Below are 21,092 nucleotides of genomic sequence, written 5' to 3'. Positions count from 1 at the left end.
AAAGGACCGCGGAGACCAGGAGGGTAGATATGAGCGGTCTGGTTTGTCAATTGTTTCGATCGAAATATCGCCCGAAACAATGATTTCATGTGGTTCTCGAAGCCGTGCATCAGAACGAGGTCGCTTCGTATTTTGAAGTGAAATAAATAAATAAGAATATTGCCTTCTTTCCTTAACGCTAAACCTTTTTTAACTTGATGTAATAAATAACCTATATGATACCGATTGATACAATTGGATTTGGGGAAGTATTCCTTTTCCATTCAGGGGTGTGTGTAAAGAAATTTGGAGGGGTATTAGGGGGGTGTTGGGGGTGTACTCCCTGCTGCTGGTAGTAGACAACGCTAGAAGCAGACGATACAAGCGAGTCAGTTTTGTAGCATTCTGAAAAAAAAAAATTGTTGTATAAGAAGTGGTGCCTCTTATAATAATCACTCTACGAAAGAAAACGCAGAATTACCTGCCGCCCGAAATAATTCGTTCTCCATATTGGACTCGCAACAATTATCTTTCATTCACTTTCGCTATCTGACCTTTCACTTTCACTATTTGACCAATACAACACTTGTGGCCTGTTTAGGCTTCCGCCTGAGGCACCACCACTCCTGTTACTGTTATTAGTGTGCAAGAAAGAAAGAAAGAAAAAACGCAACCGCAGAGGAAGAAGATTGAGAAAATAAAGTTACTTTTCTGAAAGTTCTCGTAAATCATTTCATTAACACTGTCAAAAAAAAAAAAAGTAAAATAAAATAAAAATAAAGGAAGTATAAGAACAGTGTTAAATTCTGATAATATTTGAATTCACAATGGCTGGAGAGGCGTCTGGCGTCTGTTAAGTAGGAATTGATGTGCAAAGAAGAAATTTTGTTTGACTTATCTCAGGAAGATCCACTCGAAGGGAAAGGGTGGACATGCGAACTGATGACTGACAACAAAGAGTTAATATTATCTACAACGGAAGGAGAACAAACAATGGACAAGGGTACAGCTATGTATTCTTTGGATGTGAAACTGACCGTTGATACGTTGAAATCAGAATTTGCAGAATCAGATTCTGCATTAGAAAGTAATATAGAAACGCTACGAAAAGTAGTGGTTCAGGAGACTTGCGCGTCGTACTCTAATGACTCCCAACAATTAATAACCACAAAAAATTTAAATTCAGTTCGGCCAGAAAGGTAATGTTCAGTTTTCATATACTAATTGGCTCAGATTTATAATACGGTTACATCGGTTCGGAAAATTGTTGGTTAAAAGAAATGCCTCACAAGAAATATTTAGTTATGGGAGATATTTCGAACATAAGTTAGCAATCTACAATTTCGAAATGGCGTGGCACACATACACTAGCTGTATACCAAATAATAACAAGGAATCGATTTTTTGTCAAGATATAAAGGAATCCTTTTTTTCAAGATTTAAATTACTACTCATACAAATCTTACGTAATTTATTTTTTGATAAAAAAAAAATGATTCGTTTATTACTGATTACAAATTACTCACTAACTGTTACACATATTTAAAATATAGGTGCTCGGCAATATTGTTTTATTTATATAGAGACTTTTGTAAAATAACAAATCACTAGAATAATATTCATCCTAAAATTTTCCAAATTAAATGTGGAATGTATTATATTAAAAAAAAAAAAAACTAGGGACGTTTGTAATTTTACTCAGGATTTAGCTCAAATGGTTCTAGCTTCATTTCTCCGGAGGGCTTAGAAAGACATTAGCAAAATACAAGATAAAGAATATTTTTTATCAACAATGGATGTCTCATTAATTGTAGAGGTCCATACACAAATCCATTTCAAATTTGCACTCATTTCTTTCAATGAAGTCGACCTTTTATATTCCCAGCAATCATTTCTAGGGTATGGAACTCCATTTCTCAATATAGGATCACTTTAAGGCCTTAATAAACGTACATGATATATGAATTATTGTTCAAACAACTCTAACGAGCATGCGCTAGATGGCCAGTAAAGAAAGATTGCTATGCAGATTAGACCATTACGCAGAATGTTGCTAAACGAGGATAGCTCAAAATACTTCATTTAGGATAAACTTACATGTCTTGCGTGTTTAATGTGTACTTGAACGTTCCTAAGTACTTTATAGGTAACATTCTGAAATGCTTACTTTGCTTGCATATTTGTGTTCCGAAGTACCGCAATACATTAGGGACGTAATTTCTTAATTATATGGATTCCTTCATTCCCAAAAATTTTTCTAGTTCCGTGTCATGATTTGACACATTCAATTTTGATACTCCATTTCTTTTAGAGTGGTTACTAGATACCGTAACAGGGGGTTACTTTGCATATCGGTCGTTACTTTGCACCAAAATTGAAAAGAGTTTCATAGTCCTCTGTTGGTACAACCATGAACTGTAAACAGCTACCTTGAAATAAGCTGTAAGATAGAACATGTAACTGTAATTTGGCTATAATGTTGGGGGTTAGAATCAGTTCTAATTACCGGGAGGATTTGTTGTAGTGGTATGGAAAGCAGTTATTGTAAAAACTGCCTAAATTTCAAAAAAATTCCGTCAAAGTCAGTTTCGTAGAATACTAGTGTGTATAATTGGACTTTGATGCAATTGTTGAAATTGAAATGTGAAACGTTTCGTAGGTGGGGTTACTTTTCACAACATACAAAAAGTATGTTGACATACGTTTCTGTGCAATGTTTTAATTCAGTATTTCAACGTTTTACATTCTACACAAAACTGCATGCATTTTAGTAACATTGATATATTGTTGGTACCGGTATCAGTACTTAGTTTGAATTATCGATATCTGTAAAGGAAATTATGTATTTTCTGTTACCGACTCTGGAACCACATTCTAATAGTTTAACATATGTTCCACAAAAGTGCCAACTGACGAAAAGAAAAAATCATTTTCTTAAACTGATTTAATTTGGTAATTCTCTTTGTCCAAGAATATGATCCGGACACTAATCAGTTCAAGATTTACGGGTTTGTAACTTTCAGGCTGAAACCTACCCAAAATTACATTTTTTTTTTAACGGCAAGTCTGTGATTAGACTCAAAAACAGTGACTTTAATCGGTTCTTGCAGGTTTAGACATTTCCTGTAACTGTTTCTGCGTGAGTCACTTGTTTCAACTGTTCGTGCCTTTGGTGTGACGTCTTAGTTCAGAGTTTGGTAATAGTTCATATTTTTCCCACTAAGTGTCTCTGTAAAGTCATATGGTAGTTTGTTACTGTGACGTCAAATGTTCTGTCTGCTTCTATGTGTGTGCTATTGCTGGTGGAATGCGGTGTGCGGGTAATTGAATTTTCGTTTCATGGCGGCAATCGAGTTAGCAGGTGCGATTTAGAAACCATAACATGAATTTAATACAAATAATTTGAACTTGTTGTTTAATATGTTTGTATTAGATTCGGATATTAATTCATATCGGTTTGCAGCACTGTGTGGTTTACTTGAGTTAGAAAAAACCTGTGATGATTGTGTTCGAAGGCTGAAGATATTCCCGACGTATGGTAAAAGTGGGCGTTTATTCGTTAGTCTTGTTTGTAATAATAACAAGTGTGCTCGCTTTAATAAATCGACGTCTGTGCGGAAAGGAACACTTTTCAGTAATGTTAACTTGAGGATTGCGCATGTGTTCTTGCTATCTTATTTTTTCGTGAATCAGTAATTATGAGTTCATTATTCATGAGTGTTCTGGTATGGCGAAACGGTGTGTGCTTTCTTTTTTAATTGATATTAATTTTATTCTTGATTTGCTTTGCATTTGAATATTTGGCAAAGTATTTGTTTTGCTGCTGGTTGTTCCATTATCTTGGTGAAATGCAATTTATTTTTCCGCATCATGCTGCACTGATTTATAATTAGTGATGAGTGCTTTTTTTATTTTTTTTCCTTCTTACGTTAGCTTTATAGTAGTGTTTTGAATAAATATTATTTTCTTTGGATGTTTTTATGGTACTTTAATATGTGTGGGTGGGGTGGTAGCCCCCATTTAGATATCAATATTGATAGTCACCACTTCACCTGGATTGATTAAGAATGGTGTTTGGTAACTTCTTGGCCCTTGTCTTTATAGTATAATTCTTAACATTGTACATTATTTTGACTCGGACAGTAACTATAACCGATTCAACTGATCCGGTTCCGGGAGCACACCGGAGCAGTTTAGGAATAATTCCTAAACTGCTCCCGACACCGGATTAGATAAATCGTTGCAGTCACTGTTTGAACCGAAGTAAAGATTTCCTAAAAATTTGTTGCTAGTGATCCCTACGTGTATAAGCTGCAAGCCCAGTTCCCAAAAGTCTAGCGATTTCTAAAAAAAAAAAAAAAAAAGTCCTTTTAAATGATGTTCGTCTCAAACAACTTTTCTGGATCTGCCAGTGTTCATAATTTGTTTTCTAACAAGAAATCCGTTGCAGCTTCTACCTAAATTGGAAATTTACCTAAATTTAAAACACAGGAGGCTCCAGTGGTAATAATTTTCTATCTAAGCGATATTTTGTACCGGTGCAAATTAACCCCTAATACAGGCTTAAACGCCTTCTCCCAGTTTTACGTTTTTTATGGCTTTGAGACATTTCAAATTCAACTACTGCATCAAAGTAGTATTCTACGAAACTAATTTAACTTCGACGGAAATTCTTACAGATGATATTTGTTAAATTTTATCAGCCTTTACAGTGACTGCTTTCCCGGTAATTTGAACTGAATTTAACCGCAGACATTATGGCCAAAATACAGTAACATGTTCTATCTTACGGTGGCACTTGAAACTTTCTCTCTACTGATCACATTTTTACCGAAAGAGTACCGTGAAACTCTTTTCAAATTTTGTGCCGAGTAATCCCGTCTTATGGTACTTCAAAGTAGTTTTATGCAAGACATCATCCACGATTAAACGGTAGGTTATATATCATTATTTGGTTTACCATAAGTGGGGAAAAGTAAGTATTAAAGAAAATTTTATTAACTTTCTCTTTCTCTGTCATCACGTTAGGAGGATGAAGCTCTATTCGTGTACTAATTTATAACAGCTAGTTAATATACACTTATATCTAACATTATGGAGTAGGGTACTATAGATGTGAAAGACCCCAAAATATTAGGAAGAGTAGGAATGGGAAAATGATCAAATAGGGTCGCTATCACTATCGAATCCATAATTTTCAGGCGCAGTAGGTGTTGCTCATTGGTATTTAGTTTCTTTATATTTTATAATAATAGTTATTATTGTAATTATGATAAGGAATTGCAAGTGTACCGGAAAAGACATTAAAATCACAAGATTGTTGCTCCTCTTCTTTGTTATTCTTATCAGTTTCTTATTTCTAAACTTTTGTATACACATTTTTTCCTAAAGCTAGTGCTATTTCTCCAGGCGCATGGTAAAATACAAGTTTCTGAAGTACTATCATATGAATTTTTACCTAATACTGGGGAAAGAGTTCGTAATTTGTATCATTTGTTTAACATAACATAAAAAGATATAGAAAAAGTATATATTAATAATCATAACATATTGAGTAATCGTGGACAATACATAATGATTCCAGTATTGTCCACGATTTATTATAGTCTTTATAATAATCTTTAATATTTATAATAATCTTTAAAACATTCAACGCTCGAAATCGAAACTGGCATCAGTAATCACTAGAGTTTGGAAACACGTCTGAAATAAATAAAAAAGTAAGAAATTATTTGTATTATTAGGGACATTGTTTCTGTAAGACCCTCGAAAATTTTAGCCATTTCACTTGTCTTTTAATGGTGTGATTTCAAATTATAACCCGTATTGTGAAAAGCAGAACGCACGCCATTCATAGATCCAAGTTCTAAACATGTTACTAATAAAACGATTAGGTATATTTGTATAGCTTTTACCTAGGATACTATTATCCCTTCCTAGATTGTAGAAAATGATAACTAATTATTTCACTCATCCAGTAGCGATAACGTGATTTGAAGTGAGACACCTCCACCTTAGTTCCTCAGAGAGCGTAAATGAGAGGTCAAAATTTAGAGTAGGTAATAAAATAGAAGAAATGGATAATTTTAGTTTCTGTTATCTACGGACATAATTGTATGCTTTATATTGTATCATATAGCAACAAATGTGTTTCCCTCAGTTATTACGGATAAGACAATTTCAAATTATATCCTTTGGTTTGAGAAGCGGAAAAACTATTACCAACCACAAGTTTGATAATATTTCAAGAATATGGATTGGATATTTTTCCTGACTTATTTCGGATTTGTACCTTTTAGTTGCAGCAATTTTACAACCAACTTTATGGAATAAATAATTTATTTATTTTCATTTTTAGTAGTTAAGTGTAACAAATTAGGAGTTTGTGCTTTCTACAATTTGAAAATTTGTAAGAATATCTTTAGCTGGAAACTACAAAAAAAATTGTATATTTTGTATTGTATTGTATTGTATTGTAGTGTATTTTGTTGTAATTTATTTACAGCAATTGGAGGTGTGATTATGCACTGTGCTGAAAATTCTCCAGAAAAAACGGTCCAATAAATATCGTTGTAGAGCATATTTATAAAGTTAGGTTGTATATTTAAAAGTTTACTACTCAGGCCCGATGTGATTTATGCTTTGTAAGCCCGAATCCGGCCCGCGGGCTCAGTCTGAGCTCGTGCAGGCCTCTACTTCGTCTGTCATTTTATATATTAAGAAGAGGGATTCTGGATATTATTTCTTTTACTTTAATGTTACTTTATTATGCACCAAGGCAGACGGTGATGACAGCAATGAATGAACGGTAGAGTGAAAAACGTGGGAGGAAACAAAAGAATACCACGAAATCCCCCGTACATGTTTTTATTTTTCAACTACAAAACCCGCTTGACGAAAGCTAAACGAACTAGCAGAACTTTACCACTCGGCCACCGTGTCTCCAAAAAAAAAAAAAAATAAATAAATAAATAAATAAATAAAATAAATAAATAAAATAGTACCACTTTACAGCTCTCCTACAATACATATTATATACTGATATTAATTTATTTTGTAATTCATAATTTAGCCAAAATATGGTTTAATTAAGAACATGCTACTCGAATCTATTGGCATAATAGATTTTGTCTCTTTTTTCCCTGTAACTTCTGTACCGATGACGGATAATTAATTAAAGTAACTCATTGTAAACTAAATTTTTAGCACTCTTACGTCGGGAATCGAACTCGGGACCACGTGCACAAATGGGCCGTGCTAGCAATTTAAACAACGGCAGAGGCTCTATCCACATGCACAAACTGTCCTATGGCGAGAACATGACAAGACTGGTAATGGGTAAATTCTCGGGAAGATATTTTTCGGGAATATTCCCGGGAAGATTCCCAAAAATGGGAATTTTCCGGGAATTTATGAACAATCAGAAATAAAAATGCATTCTATTATTATATTATCATTTCAAAGTTAAATTTGTTTTTATATCACAGTATATTATTACAGTTGTCCCCATAGGATTCTTTAAAATCGATATTCTGAACGATGTTATGTTCTTTTATTATATTTAGGGAGTACGCATAGATGGTTATTTATTTACAATATGTTCTAGGAAAGAAAATATGTTTCAAAAATGGTAAAGTAAGTCCACATAGTTTTCAACCGCTAAACAATTTAAATTTACATGCAAGTGGATTTTGTAAATCTGACTCTACTACTCATATTATAAACCTATTATATTTTTAAATGTTATAAACAAATTAGGTTGGGTAACTGTCAGAAGACACACGTCCCACCATTTTGTCAACATTTGGGCATAAATATGTATGTTCACAATATTTGTAAGATAAATTCTTATCTTTATGATTTTCCATGTACTATTGCCACACGACCTTTCTTCCTGCCCATTTCTCGAAATGTCGTGCTTTAATTCACATGTCAAGCCTGAGTACCTCTTCAAAAATTCTAGCCAGAGACAGAAGACAGACCGACGGCTATTACTAACGGTGTTTCAGGGTTTATTAATAGTGCTACATCTCTATTTCTACGTAATTCTAAATTACTTTAAAAATGGTTCCTTTTCATTATTTGTAAATTAGTACTTTGCTAATTTTTGCTTCTGTTTATCTTTGGTAGACCAGCATATGAGCCTTCTTTTTGTGATATTCTATTCTGATGCAATTTTTGGTTTCATAAGTTACATTACGTTACCAAAATTAAACTCAAACAGCATTGCCGAGCGAGCGTTTGCGATTGAAGGCGGGATAGAGCCTCGCAAGGCACGTTGTTTTCTATCTGCGTTACCAGCAATTCACATTTTTTTCCCACATAAATCACTTCCACTTGCATTTGTGGTTTGTGCAAATCCCCTATTTCCCTAAAAATTTGTATTCGATACTTTCTTGAGTACTTGAACACCACTATTAACTCATTTGTTCCGTAAATTATTCCACGTTTTACTATTTTTTGGCCCCTATACTAAACAATTGCCCTACTTTTTAGTTCAAATAAAAATGGAACTTAAGAAAATCATATTATTAGTTATATAAAGAACAGTCAAATAATTTTAATTTTTTTAACTTCCAAATTCTTTAAAACCTAGAAGTGTGGCATAATATATTAAAATAAAATAATTAGTCATATTGTTCTTATAATTTGGAAGATAAAGTAAAGAAATGGAAATAAATTCCTTACCGGGATTCAATAGGCCAGGGAGAAAACCCGGAAATATTCCGTGTCTCAAATAAATAAAAAATAAGAAATTGTTTGTGGTTCATATCTAGGCCCATTCTTTCTGTAAGACCCTTGAAAATTTTAGCCGTTTTACTTGGCTTTTAAATGGTGTGATTTCATATTATAACCCCTATGGTGAAAAGCAGAACGCACGCCACTAATAAAGCGATTTATCTGAATTCTAAACATGTTACAAATAAAACGATTGGGTATAATTGTATAGCTCTTACCGAGGATAATATTATCTCTTCCTAGATTTTAGAAAATGATAACTAATTATTTCACTCATCCGGTAGCGATAACGTGATTTGAAGTGAAACACCTCCACCTTAGTTCCTCAGAGCGCGTAAATGAGAGATCAAAATTTAGAGTAGGTAAAAAAACAGAAGAAATGGATAATTTTAGTTTCTGTTATCTACGGACGTAATTGTAGGTTTTATATTGTACCTTATAGTAACAAAAGTGTACCTTATAGTAAAACCTCAGTTATTACGGATAAGACAATTTCAAATTATATCCTTTGTGTTGAGAAGCGGAAAAACTATTATTACCAACCGCAAGTTTGATAATATTTCAAGAACAAGTATTGGGAATATTTTACTGACTTCGGATTTCCTTGTTTCGGATTTGTACATTTTACTTATAGCTATTCTACAGCCAACTTTACGGAATAAATAATTTATTTATTTTCATTTTTAGTAGTTAAGTCTAACAAATTAACAGTTTGTGTGTTCTACAATTTAGAAATTTGTAAGAATATCTTTAGGTGGAAACAACAAAGAAAGATTCAACTCGTTCTATTTCAAGCGATTTCCAATTCGAATTTTTTTCGGTGCTCTGAGCCTATCGTAGAGGTATATATTTGACATACTCCTATTCCTAGTATAAGAGGCAAATAACTCGTGAGTTTTTTTTTTTTTTATGAAGAAGGAAGTATTAATGTCTGTACTGATAAACAATGAAAGAAATTTTGATCGCAGCATTAAACTTGTTTCAAACTTGGTGATCAAAACGGCTCCTACTCTGCGGATGGTATAATTTGAGAAAGTTTCATTTCTTTTAGGCGAGTGAAATATAATTGGCATCTTATTTGAGAATATAGACGAATGTAAGAATATCCCAGGTACAAACTTTGAGAAATTTCCCAACCATTCTATTTGAAACATCTTGCGTTATTTAACAGCTGTTGCCAGTTATTTTGCTCCTAATTACAAAAAATGTAATTTACGATCAGGAGATTTCTTATTAGGTGAGTGAAATAAATTTTTTTTACTCTGCTTTTAGATTTTAGACAAGCGAGAATGGCCCTAGATACAATTCCTGCAGGATTTTGTATTTTTATTTAAGAAAAGCTTTGAAATAGATGATTAAGAATAGATTTATCAATACAAAATAGCTATGCAAAGTATGTTTTTTGACAAAATAGAATCTTAATACCTTTATAAATGTGCCCAACGTCGGCTTCTTCTTTTTAGTTTTCGTTTAACGGGAGGTGGTCATTATGACTACTAATCGATTTCAAAGTAACGTTAGTTTCAATTTTTGCTAAGGAGCAGCATCATTTTATCTGATAATGTTCTCGTAGTACATTTGAAAAAGGTATTTTATGATCAACTTTTCGTTCTTCTATATAAAACTCCTGTAGCCTGACATCATCATTATTATTTAAATTCGTTCCCAACGATGTTAAGTCAAATTTCATTGTGGGTTAATGAGATGTACTCATAAAATGCCAGCGAAGCGTCGTTTATTTATTTATAAATTACCCCTGTACAGTCCAGATTAGGAATATAATCGGAAATACGAAATTATTAAGTACATCTCGTCTTTCGTACAAAATATTTTAGTAGCATAGAAAACTACACTGTCTAAGCTGAATTTCATTCTGGATTGCAGGTTTACATTAGGAAAGCACGATGATGGCTATGAATCCAAGGTTTTATGAGTGAAAGATATAAACTGGTTTAATAAAACTATTTTCTACATGGGGCAATATATTCGATGATACAATTAAATTGCAGGAACGTGAGAGTACAATGAACCAAGACTGACGAGAAGGTTATGGAGCTAATGGTTTATAGTTTACTTGTGTATCAGGTTTTTATATATATATATATATATATATATATATATATATATATATATATATATATATATATATATATATATATATATATATTGTTTTTCCACGTATATTTCCCTTTCTTTAATTTGTACCTTTTCTCAATTTTTAAGAGTTTTTTTCACACTATTTTCGATTGAATTCCACCAAGATATGAGTTTTCTACCATTGGGCAGTGCTTGTATGTATTGATAGCTTTTATCATATTTCATACTGCCTTTTTGGACAGTTCCAAATTTTTGCACTTGAAGATGTAAACGCTGAGCTATTCCATATAAAATCAAGAACTTCACGAGTGAAGCCTCAAAAATTAGAGTTAAATTTTACATATCAAGTAATACATACCAGTTGGCGAAAAAAAGTGGAAGGCTGAGATTTTTTGGAAGTCAGTTTTGAAATTACAGATTCTCAAAATACTGATAATTTACCAGCAAAATATTCCATGCTTGACATTTGTTCGATTAGCACTTGCAGAGTACTCAAAGCTCATAGGATACTGGCAAGTAGCAACATAGCACTTGGAATATAGATGTTTTCTTTTTTGTATCCAAGTAGTATGAGAGTCGTCAATTTAATTTAAATGATTTTTTTATTACTTGTTTATGGTAATGAACAATTTGTTAAACAACTAACTTATATTTTAACTGAGTGTAACGTGAAAAGCCACGAAAGTCCCTCCTTAATTATAGCGCTTTCAGTTAAACGTTTTCCGAAACAAAAAGTAAACAATAGATCATCTGGTTTTAATTTCAGAAAAGCCGATTATCATAAATTGTATTTAGAACTTCCAAAAGTTAGTTGGAATTACCTTTCATATTAAAATGACGTAAATAAAGCTGTAAAAACATTTATAAATTAATTTACGACGTATTTAAACAATGCATTCCAACTAAAAAGAATCCCTGTAATAAAATCTTTCCTGTCTGGTTTAACTCAGAAATAATTCGAAAAATCAAACAAAAATCGTACTATCACAAAAACAGAAAGAACACAATAGACAATAATACATATTACCGTGATAAATTCTGTAGTTTAAGGACGGAGGTAAAGACAAAAATTGCGAAAGCATACAAAGAATTCGTAGCTAACTCCGAAAATTGCATAGCAGATGATCCAACAAACTTTTGGAATTTTATCAAAAATAAAACAAGGCATTTGACTAATGGCCCCCTTATGTATAATGGTGAAAGTCTACAGTGTAACAGGGATATTGTGGAGGCTTTTGCACATTATTTTAGGTCTGTTTACAATCATGAACCTGTGAGTTATAACACGGATGCTCTAATGTCACATGAACCTAGAAGTATATCACTCGATATTTTCCAAATCACTGAAACAACAATATCAGAAATAGAACATGCCATTAAAAGGTTGAAATCTAGAAGAGCGTGTGGCCGTGATGGTATCCCATCCTACATAATAAAGGGAACTATTGATATCATAAAACATCCTATACATATACTATTAAACATGTCCGCAAAATATAATGTTTTTCCAGACCGATGGAAAGAAAGCTTGGTATGTCCTATTCCAAAAACTAGTAATGCTAAGAATATAGAAAGCTTTACACCAATTGCAATTCTATCCCCATTTGCAAAAATTTATGAATATATGATACACAATCGCTTATTTAATCATGTTAGATCCAGTATCTCTGTATACCAACACGGATTTCTCAAGAATAGATCCAATTCAACTGATTTGACAATTATAACAAACTTTATAGCTTCAGAACTAGACAAAGGAGGACAGGTGGATGTAATCTATACAGACTTTCAGAAGCCGTTCGATTTAGTTAACCACGACATTTTGCTTGAAAAACTAGCTCTTATGAATCTTTCTAAGCAAGCATTAGTACTTTTCACATCATACTTACGTGATCGTAAATAATCTGTAGCTTACAGAGGTCATATCTCCAACAATTTTAATGCTACATCGGGAGTACCGCAAGGATCAAACCTTGGACCTTTATTATTTCTCATCACTATCAATGACATAACTAAGCACATCAAGAAATCGCATACTTTACTCTTTGCAGATGACTTAAAATTATGTACTCAAATTAAATCACTTGAAGACTGTAAAAACCTCCAGGAAGACTTGGAAAATGTAAAACACCGGTGCCACGTGAATAAATTTAGCCTAAACATAACTAAATGTAAAGCTATTACATTTACTAGAAAAGGAAAATACATAAATTATGATTATACTATTGACGGTATAAATATTTGTAGGCCGGAAACTGTTAAAGACCTTGGTGTTACCTTTGACTCAAAACTGACTTTCGCACATCACATTGAAACTATTGTAAACAATGCTTATAAGTCTTGGATTTGTTTGTCGTGTAAGTAGAGACTTCCGTAGCCACATGACAATTTTGAAACTATATTATTCGTATATGAGATACCAACTGGAATACGATTCTTTTATATGGACTCCTCATAATGGAAAATATATCCAAATGATTGAAAGAGTGCAGTGTAAGTTTTTGAGATTACTAATGCATAAAAAAACTGGAATGTACCCAGCATACATATCATACCCAGAACTAACAAACAATTTCAATATACCAACATTAGAGCAACGTAGGTATGTGAATGATTTAGTTTTTCTACATAAAATAATAAATAATAAAATTGATTGCATAGTACTAAGTTCTAATATATTTCTGCATGTTCCGACGTCTAGAACGAGGTTAAGCAATAGTAGTACCATGTACTGTAAGAAAGCACGCACTGACATCCTGTATAATTCCCCTTTATGGAGAATGAGCTCTCACTACAATAATATTGAAGAAAAGTGTGAAATGATAGACATATTCAATATGTCTGAAATAATGTTTAGGAACACAATTTGTAGTATGATGAGCTGAGTTAATTAATGAAACAATAAAAACTTCTGTATGTTTTTCTTCTGTAAAAATAATGATATTTTACCATATATGTAAACAAACACTGTAAATGGGAAGAACGCCTGTTGTGTTGTTGTTACAATAAATAAATAAATGAAATTTCAAACTGTATGGAGGTGGCAATAATATCATGCTATGAAAGCACATGATTTGGTCTACTTTCCTAGTGTAATCATTAGCACACGTGCGGAACTATTTCCAAACAAGCAAACGGAGTGAAATGAATAGTATATACCCAGTCAGAAATGTCCAGAGAAATAGTAACTGTATTCGCATCACTGGTAATTGCATTTAAGCGCAGAACTGCATTTTAAAAAACTTGAAACCAGAATCTTAATGAAACGACATAACGATCTTACCTTCCTCCAGACGCTGTAGACTGGAATAGTGATGTCGTCATTTCCTTTCCGTTACCATGGTGATCGCCATGTTTTTTTTCTATACAAACGCGTGAAATTAATGCGGCTAAAGAGTTTATTTCTAAAAGCTCCACATCCCTAAGTAATAAGGTAGAAATCGAATAGTTAATGTAAGCACAATTATCATGCAATCCACCAGAAGAAGCAATTATACGCAATATAAACTCCCTTACGTGTAGATTGACAAACTGTTGGCACAGAGAAAGCTGTAAAAATATATGATTTTTAAAAAAGAAAAATGTCTTAGAATAATGTGGGGCATTTACACCTCTAATGGCTACTCTTTATAATGGGAGTGCACAATATTATTTCTAAGTATATATTACAAAAGAAAGAAAAGTCTAGCCTTTAGAAAAATTCAATTCAGACCATCAGTGGATATAGGTAGCATTTTTCTTATATTCTCTATCAACTTTTTTTTTTAAAGCATTTAGAAAAGATGCAACAATTACACATCCAATTATGAATGGCTCAATATATATTTTAAACAAATGTTAAGCAATAATCCTGTTCAAATTTGCAATATTATATCATACTCATATTATTGAATCAAAAATTTTCCGGAATTATTTTAGTCAATACCTGATTATGAACAGGGTGAGTACACTTTAAGGTTTAATTTAACCTGAAAATATAGAAATTCTCAAAATATACGTTATGAAAGAACAAATTTCACAAGACATGTGAACTCGCTGGTTTCCAAGATTTTAATGCTTGTCATGCACGTAACTTTATTTAACATATTTGTTTTCTAATTGATTTTTTCTACACTTTTTTTTTTCAGTTTCAATCATTCGAAATATTTAAAAAGAAACGTAAGTATTTGTTCCACTCTAATGTTTGCAGTTCCGAAATATTTCATCACTGTTTTCGTTTTGCACATAGATTCTTTAGATATTTAGGCTACTTATTTCTTAGAAAATAAAATGGCGATCACCATGGCAACGAGAAGGATGTGACGTCAGTCTATTATGTTTGGTCCGTAAATTTACCATGAAACCATTGCCTTCAGGAATCTTAAAAGCACACAAATCCTGAGAGATAAGGTTGGTATCTACTCTTTACATCTTTTATACGGTATAACTTCTATACACTATTCATACATGACGCGGTACAGCTTCTACACAATATTCATCTTACTTTCTTCTTCCCCCCCCCCAAAAAAAAGAAAAAGAAGAAAACCGCAGCGAAATGATAGCTATTTCACAATTAGTTACTAGGTTTGGAAACACACCTGATCGAATCACAGGTACCGTAGTGAGTGATCAAATTTTGCAGAAGGCAGTTTTATAACTTTTACGTTTGCATAGAAAATTTCAATCGAATATTTCTGATTCAGGCATACACATTCAGGACAACAATGCTACCAACTTGAAATGTGCAAAATATAGCTACAGAATCAAATATTTAAACATGTACAAATTTTAGCATAAATTCCAAATTGAAAAGTTGAATATAGTATTATTCAAAGATAGAGTAGTCACATAGATTGATTGTTTTATATCTGAGGGATGAAAGCAGAATAACGATCATGTGGCATTTCGCTATATTTGACACAAAAGCCGTTACTTGTAGGGAGCGTAAACCCATGGCCGATAGGTTTTCCGACGTATGGTCTACCATCCAGTAACATGTTTAATCATATTTGATATTTAATTTTCTAGTATAAACATTACAGAAACCATGACCTGTAACAATTTCCATCGTTTCTTTATGTGATTCTCTTTCCCCTTTCCTAATTTACGGAATGTATTATTGCAATTTTTTCTTTTATGGTCAATTTTCACCATGTTATGCATTTTTTTTAATACCGCGTTTAGCTACATTACTAATCGGAATTTTTACAATGATTTCTTAAATGTTCACTTATTTCTTTTTAATCCAATTTTTTATTACTTGTCCTAGTCAGCTAACCACTAACATTTAAGAAGGCTGGCGTTCTAAGAAATAGCTCCTTCATCCAGCTGAATTGTTTCAGTGTATATCTTATAACTGGACACCGAACATAACACGCCAGGATATTTCTCCAATTAGAGCAAGAAAGAATGCATATTTCGGCATCACTTTGAGAAGTAGTAGATAGATAGGATAAATTACATTCACGTTGAGTTCTAAGGGATGAAAATTAATGCAAACAAAATGAATATAATAATGTGGATCATGCTGAGACAGAGAAAGATGGAGAGAACAACAAAATTTTAACTCTTAAGAATGGACAGTCTGTATTTCCCTCCTGCCCCATCTTTCTGTTTGGGTTTTTCTTTTCCCTTATGGAATAAATCGCTTTTGGTATCAATGGCCAACTTAATTTGCAATGCTTAGTTCATTGAAAAACAAACTATAGGCGAATCAGACGGAGAATTTAGAATGAGTCTGACACGCTATCCAAGTAGGGGCACAATCTAAGGCGTATGTTCAAAACAGCCATATAACTGCACACTGCCATATAATTGCCGCCGGTTCCATCTAATTTTTTAATTTTATTTACGGTTTTTAGATGTCTATGACTAAACGTGTGGCTCCAGCAAAAACCTTGGATCTGTAGGTCAAGGTCAGGCAAAAGTTAATCCACAATCTTCAGAACTTATTGTTGCGTCTACATATATGTAGGATTAGTCGCAGATTTGCATTGAGAAATCCTAAAATATCGTAGATAGAAGCACTTCAAATTTGGTATTGGCTCACAATGTTGCGTATAACATGGACAGAAAAAAATAAACAAAGACTAAGGGACGCTAGTGAAGGACAACAGATCATGAAAATAATACGAAAAAAAAAGAAAAAGCATGCTTGGCCATCTTATTCCGCACTTCGATTGTATCACCATGCTGATAGCGGGAAATGCAATAGGAATACCAGGAAAACGGAGACCTGTGGCCGTGAAATCGTGTTTTTTGTCGTTGTTTGAATCTTGTAAATATAGTCGTAACGTTCATATTGATTTTCACCTTTTTCCCAAAAGTTTACACATCCCTCTCTCTCCCTGCCACTATTTTTTCCCGTTTATCCCTGCTTTGCTACGGCAAATCAAGATTTCTTCCGTACCTACGTTTTGTCATAAACCGAGGCTGGGCAGAACGGTAGACAAAGCGTAGATATCGTAAAAATGGAAAAGTAAGCAAGTGATGAAATTAAGCTTAGATATTAAAAAACTAAAATTATCTTGCAGTACAAATCACAAAACCTGGTTAAACTGTATAGAAAATCTAATAATACTAAATGTAATTCATACAAATTAAAAGAACATCAAAAGGTTACAAATGAACAAGTAGCTTTTACTGTATATGTTTACGGCCGTTTCGACATCTTTATTTCCACCTTAATCTTATTTTTTTTCTTTTAATAAAGGTGGCTGTGTCGCACAATTGATAAATTAAGATTTCACTTACTCACAATAATCTTCGACCGGTCAACTCCTTCAGGGGCCTTGCAGTTTTTATGATCTCAGACGTTCCACGTGGGATAATCCCGAGTGCCCTCCGGAGTCCTCTGCTCATAGTAATAAGCAATCGTCCAAGCCGGCACAATTATTCCGTCCTTCTCAATGATTTGGAGCCAGAGTTTGTTACACAAAACTGAACTTACAAACGAATGTTAAGATGCTAACACATTTCTACTAGTCACTTCACTGCTGGTTTCTGCACAATATTAGAAAAAATATTTTACACGAAGGTGTATGCAAATATCGTACAATCGCTGATGATAAACTAAAAAAATGGCTCTCGTTTATGCAAACGGCGGTTTAGCTTGCGAAGCTGAATCCGTACAAGTGGAGAACTCATAAGAGTATAACGTGTGTTTACTTTAGAACAATGCACCCCACTCGCCTTCGTGGGTGCCTTTCCGAGCGACGACTAGGCGTCGTGCAAAACATTGAAGGTTATTTTATCAAACCAAAGCTTGTATATGGTCAGCGAGGAAATTCTCGATTTTCACTCCTAGCATCGGGACCGAAATTTTCGTCCTATTGTCTTTTAGTTATGACAGTGCGTAGGTGCAGGATGATCGTCCCGAAATTCAGATATAAGGAAACTGTCACCAGAAATGCAGCACTCACGTGATCAGTGTCCCTATTTCTTGAGCATATGTGGCCATAAGACCGGAGATGGTCTTACTAACACAAGTGTACCATAATACCAAACTGATGAAAAATTTTTCAAGATTGCTCCTCCAAATACGAGGCTTGGTTAATAAAGTTTAAACTTAACATTGTCCTATTTCTTTTAAATTCCAAAGAATGAGCCTCATGTCGTGATAGCCGAAACGTTGTCTTTATGATCTTATGCTATGTATAGTACTAAATTTTTGTACGAAACAATTTACATCTTGATTTAATTTTTGATTTTTGCACAGTAAATAAAACGGACAAACGAAAACTTCGTAGGTCGATTCGGTGGTCAGATGGTTAACGCGTTGCTGTCTGGAATAAATGGTCGTGGGTTCAAGTCTCGGAAGTTGAAACATTTTCATTCTAAATATGTCTCTATATGTTCACATATATTATTAATATTTCTTTTCTTGCACTTCACATATGTTATCTTCGACCATGTGTTCATGGATTAGGTAATTTAAACCAGGTTTCGTTATATATACTTATAGTTTCCTACCTTTCCTTCAAAATGGATTTCTATATGTTCACATTTGTTAATATTTATTTAATAAGTTAAGAAGTTAATAATTATTTAACAAGGAAGGATATATTAGCAGAAAATATAGAACGATGCCAAAGCACATTTTTTTTTTTGACACAGCAATGCATTATTTTTTTTTATTCCGAAAGTTACTGCCAGTGTGTGCTATGCAGTTAAACCTTCTACTCACTGTTAGTGCGGTGGCATCAGTTTTCTGCACGTAAACACACTGTGAAATCAGTTTTTCTCTTCAAAAATGACCTATGGATTATTATTCTGATAAAATATAGAAAGTATCAGTGTTAAAACTATAATCATTTTATTTAGACCCGAACACATTTTAACACTATTGTAGAACAGCCATTTCAAAACTGGCGTCGAATCTGGCGTAATATCACGGCTAATTTTTTTTTAACTGTATACATATCAAATATGGAAGTAGTTCAAATTCACTATTATATCCAATTTCATTACTTATTTTCTTAGAGGAAGAGTGCTAAAAATCTATCACGTTGCAGTTTCTTCTAATCAATTCTGCATTCAGATAGTATGTTTATTTTTTCCGTTGAAATTCAATTCAAACTGGACGTGGTTAAAATTATCCGTCTCCGGTTTCAACATTTATCGCTATAAAACGAAAATGGTAACAGGTATGTAGCAGCTGTTGTTTTGTAAGTGATTAGTAATCCTGTTATCTGATTTTCATAGAGAAAAACTGTATAAGCTGTCGAGCACCTCTTCTGCGATCGGGTCAGCGTCCGAATAATATGTTCTGTCTTTTTCCTTAACTTTCTATTCAAATTAGAAGTGCTTCAAATTAACAAGTTTTTTCAACATTTATCTTTATAGAAGTGAAAGAGTAACGGATAACTAGTAATAGATATTTGAGATAGATCCAGCGTCCAAGGAACAGATTCCTTCTTCGATCTTGTTAATATATGGGAACAAATTGTTACAGATGTGCTAATTCATGTTTGAATATTGAATTGGCATAGGTTGAAAGTCGACTGTGAAGCGATATTCACTTGTTATTTGGGTATTGTATAAAGTGTTTAATAAACCCCACCAGGTCGATACTTTTAGCCATGCATAAAAAAGTTGTAGCTATGTAACAGATATTTGGCAGAAGTTATGTGAATGGTTAATAAAAAATGTTCCGCCATGACTGCCATGAATTTTAACCTTTATCCTGATTTGAAATATTTTTTTAGTACTAGGCAATGCTGTTATTTGTTCGTTTTCTAGCGAATGATGTATGTTTTAACCACCACAAGATTTTACCGTTCCGACATTTACGTTGGTTATTCACACATTCCGCTAACACTGCATCATTTGTTCATAAACGCAGATATTTTACGAATTATGTAACTTTTTGAACTTGTTCATTATAGTTACCTTAGTGTAAACATAATGTTCGGCCGGTATTGTGTATATTGGTGATTCTACCTACCTGCACAATTGTATAGGTCAGGGTTGAAAGGGTGACAGATTGTTATTAAAAACCAGGAAAAAGACGTTAAAGTTTGAATAACTTACTTCGCGTGAGATGAACGAAAAGAAATTTTACGTGCTATATATTTAGTTTACATTTACAATAAGAAGACATCACATTTTTACACAAATAATGAAATTGATATATCTACGATAGGCGGGTCACGTCGCTTGCGTCGCTATGTCTGTGAACTGTAAAACTTTTGTGACATTTTGGTGTGTGAAAAACGAAAAGATAATATTATAGGATACGATATTCTAAGAGTGAGCTATAATGATCCAAGTTGGCATGGTTTAGTGTAGGATGATAGCCAGTCGAGAAGTTAAATTTATGTGGTGTGGGACTTTGGGTTTGGTTAATCACTGGGTGAACGAGTATATTCTTGAATGTATACTAAAATTTAAAGTGAAATATATATTTTACCTTTTAAGCTATTGCTGCTAAAATTACACATTGAAAATTATTATGAAAACTTCAAATGAAGTTCACGTTTTTTGCAATTAGGTTACTATTTCGGCCTTCGTTCAAAATTTCGTGAACGTATGTTCAGTATGTTGTACTTTATTGTAACCAGCGAAACAAACACCTGATCACGAGGGTGCTACCTCTGTAACAAAGTGTGCAAAAAACCAGTGCGTAACTTCTACTTTGAAATTTTACAGATAGTACAGTAAATACAACCGGGACCAAGCTTTTGCTTATTGTCCCTGGTTCAGGATTTGTGCAGGAACGTGATCCTAACTCGTACTTTCATGAGATGTGGACTAGTTTGAAGACGCATTTATGCGGAGAAAACATATTTTGACTGGAA

At 33.2% G+C, this 21,092-nt stretch overlaps 1 protein-coding gene across 4 annotated transcripts in view; it reads left to right on the top strand.

Moving 5' to 3' along the window:
- Positions 1 to 21,092, top strand: part of LOC145690917 (uncharacterized) — a 36,738-nt gene that overhangs the window by 8,659 nt on the left and 6,987 nt on the right. The window contains exon 2 of one of the 4 annotated variants that reach the window (XM_081766356.1): positions 14,943 to 14,973. The exons of the other annotated variants lie outside the window; for them this stretch is intronic. Coding sequence (XP_081622482.1) covers positions 14,943 to 14,973 — 31 coding nt within the window. The remainder of the gene's footprint in view (positions 1 to 14,942; positions 14,974 to 21,092) is intronic. 4 annotated transcript variants of the gene reach the window in all.

This window comes from Thermobia domestica, chromosome 7 (assembly GCF_964235325.1).
Source record: "Thermobia domestica chromosome 7, izTheDome1.hap1.1, whole genome shotgun sequence".
Lineage (NCBI taxonomy): Eukaryota > Metazoa > Arthropoda > Insecta > Zygentoma > Lepismatidae > Thermobia > Thermobia domestica.
Note: the sequence above shows the minus strand (reverse complement) of the source record. Positions and strands in the feature narration are given on the sequence as shown.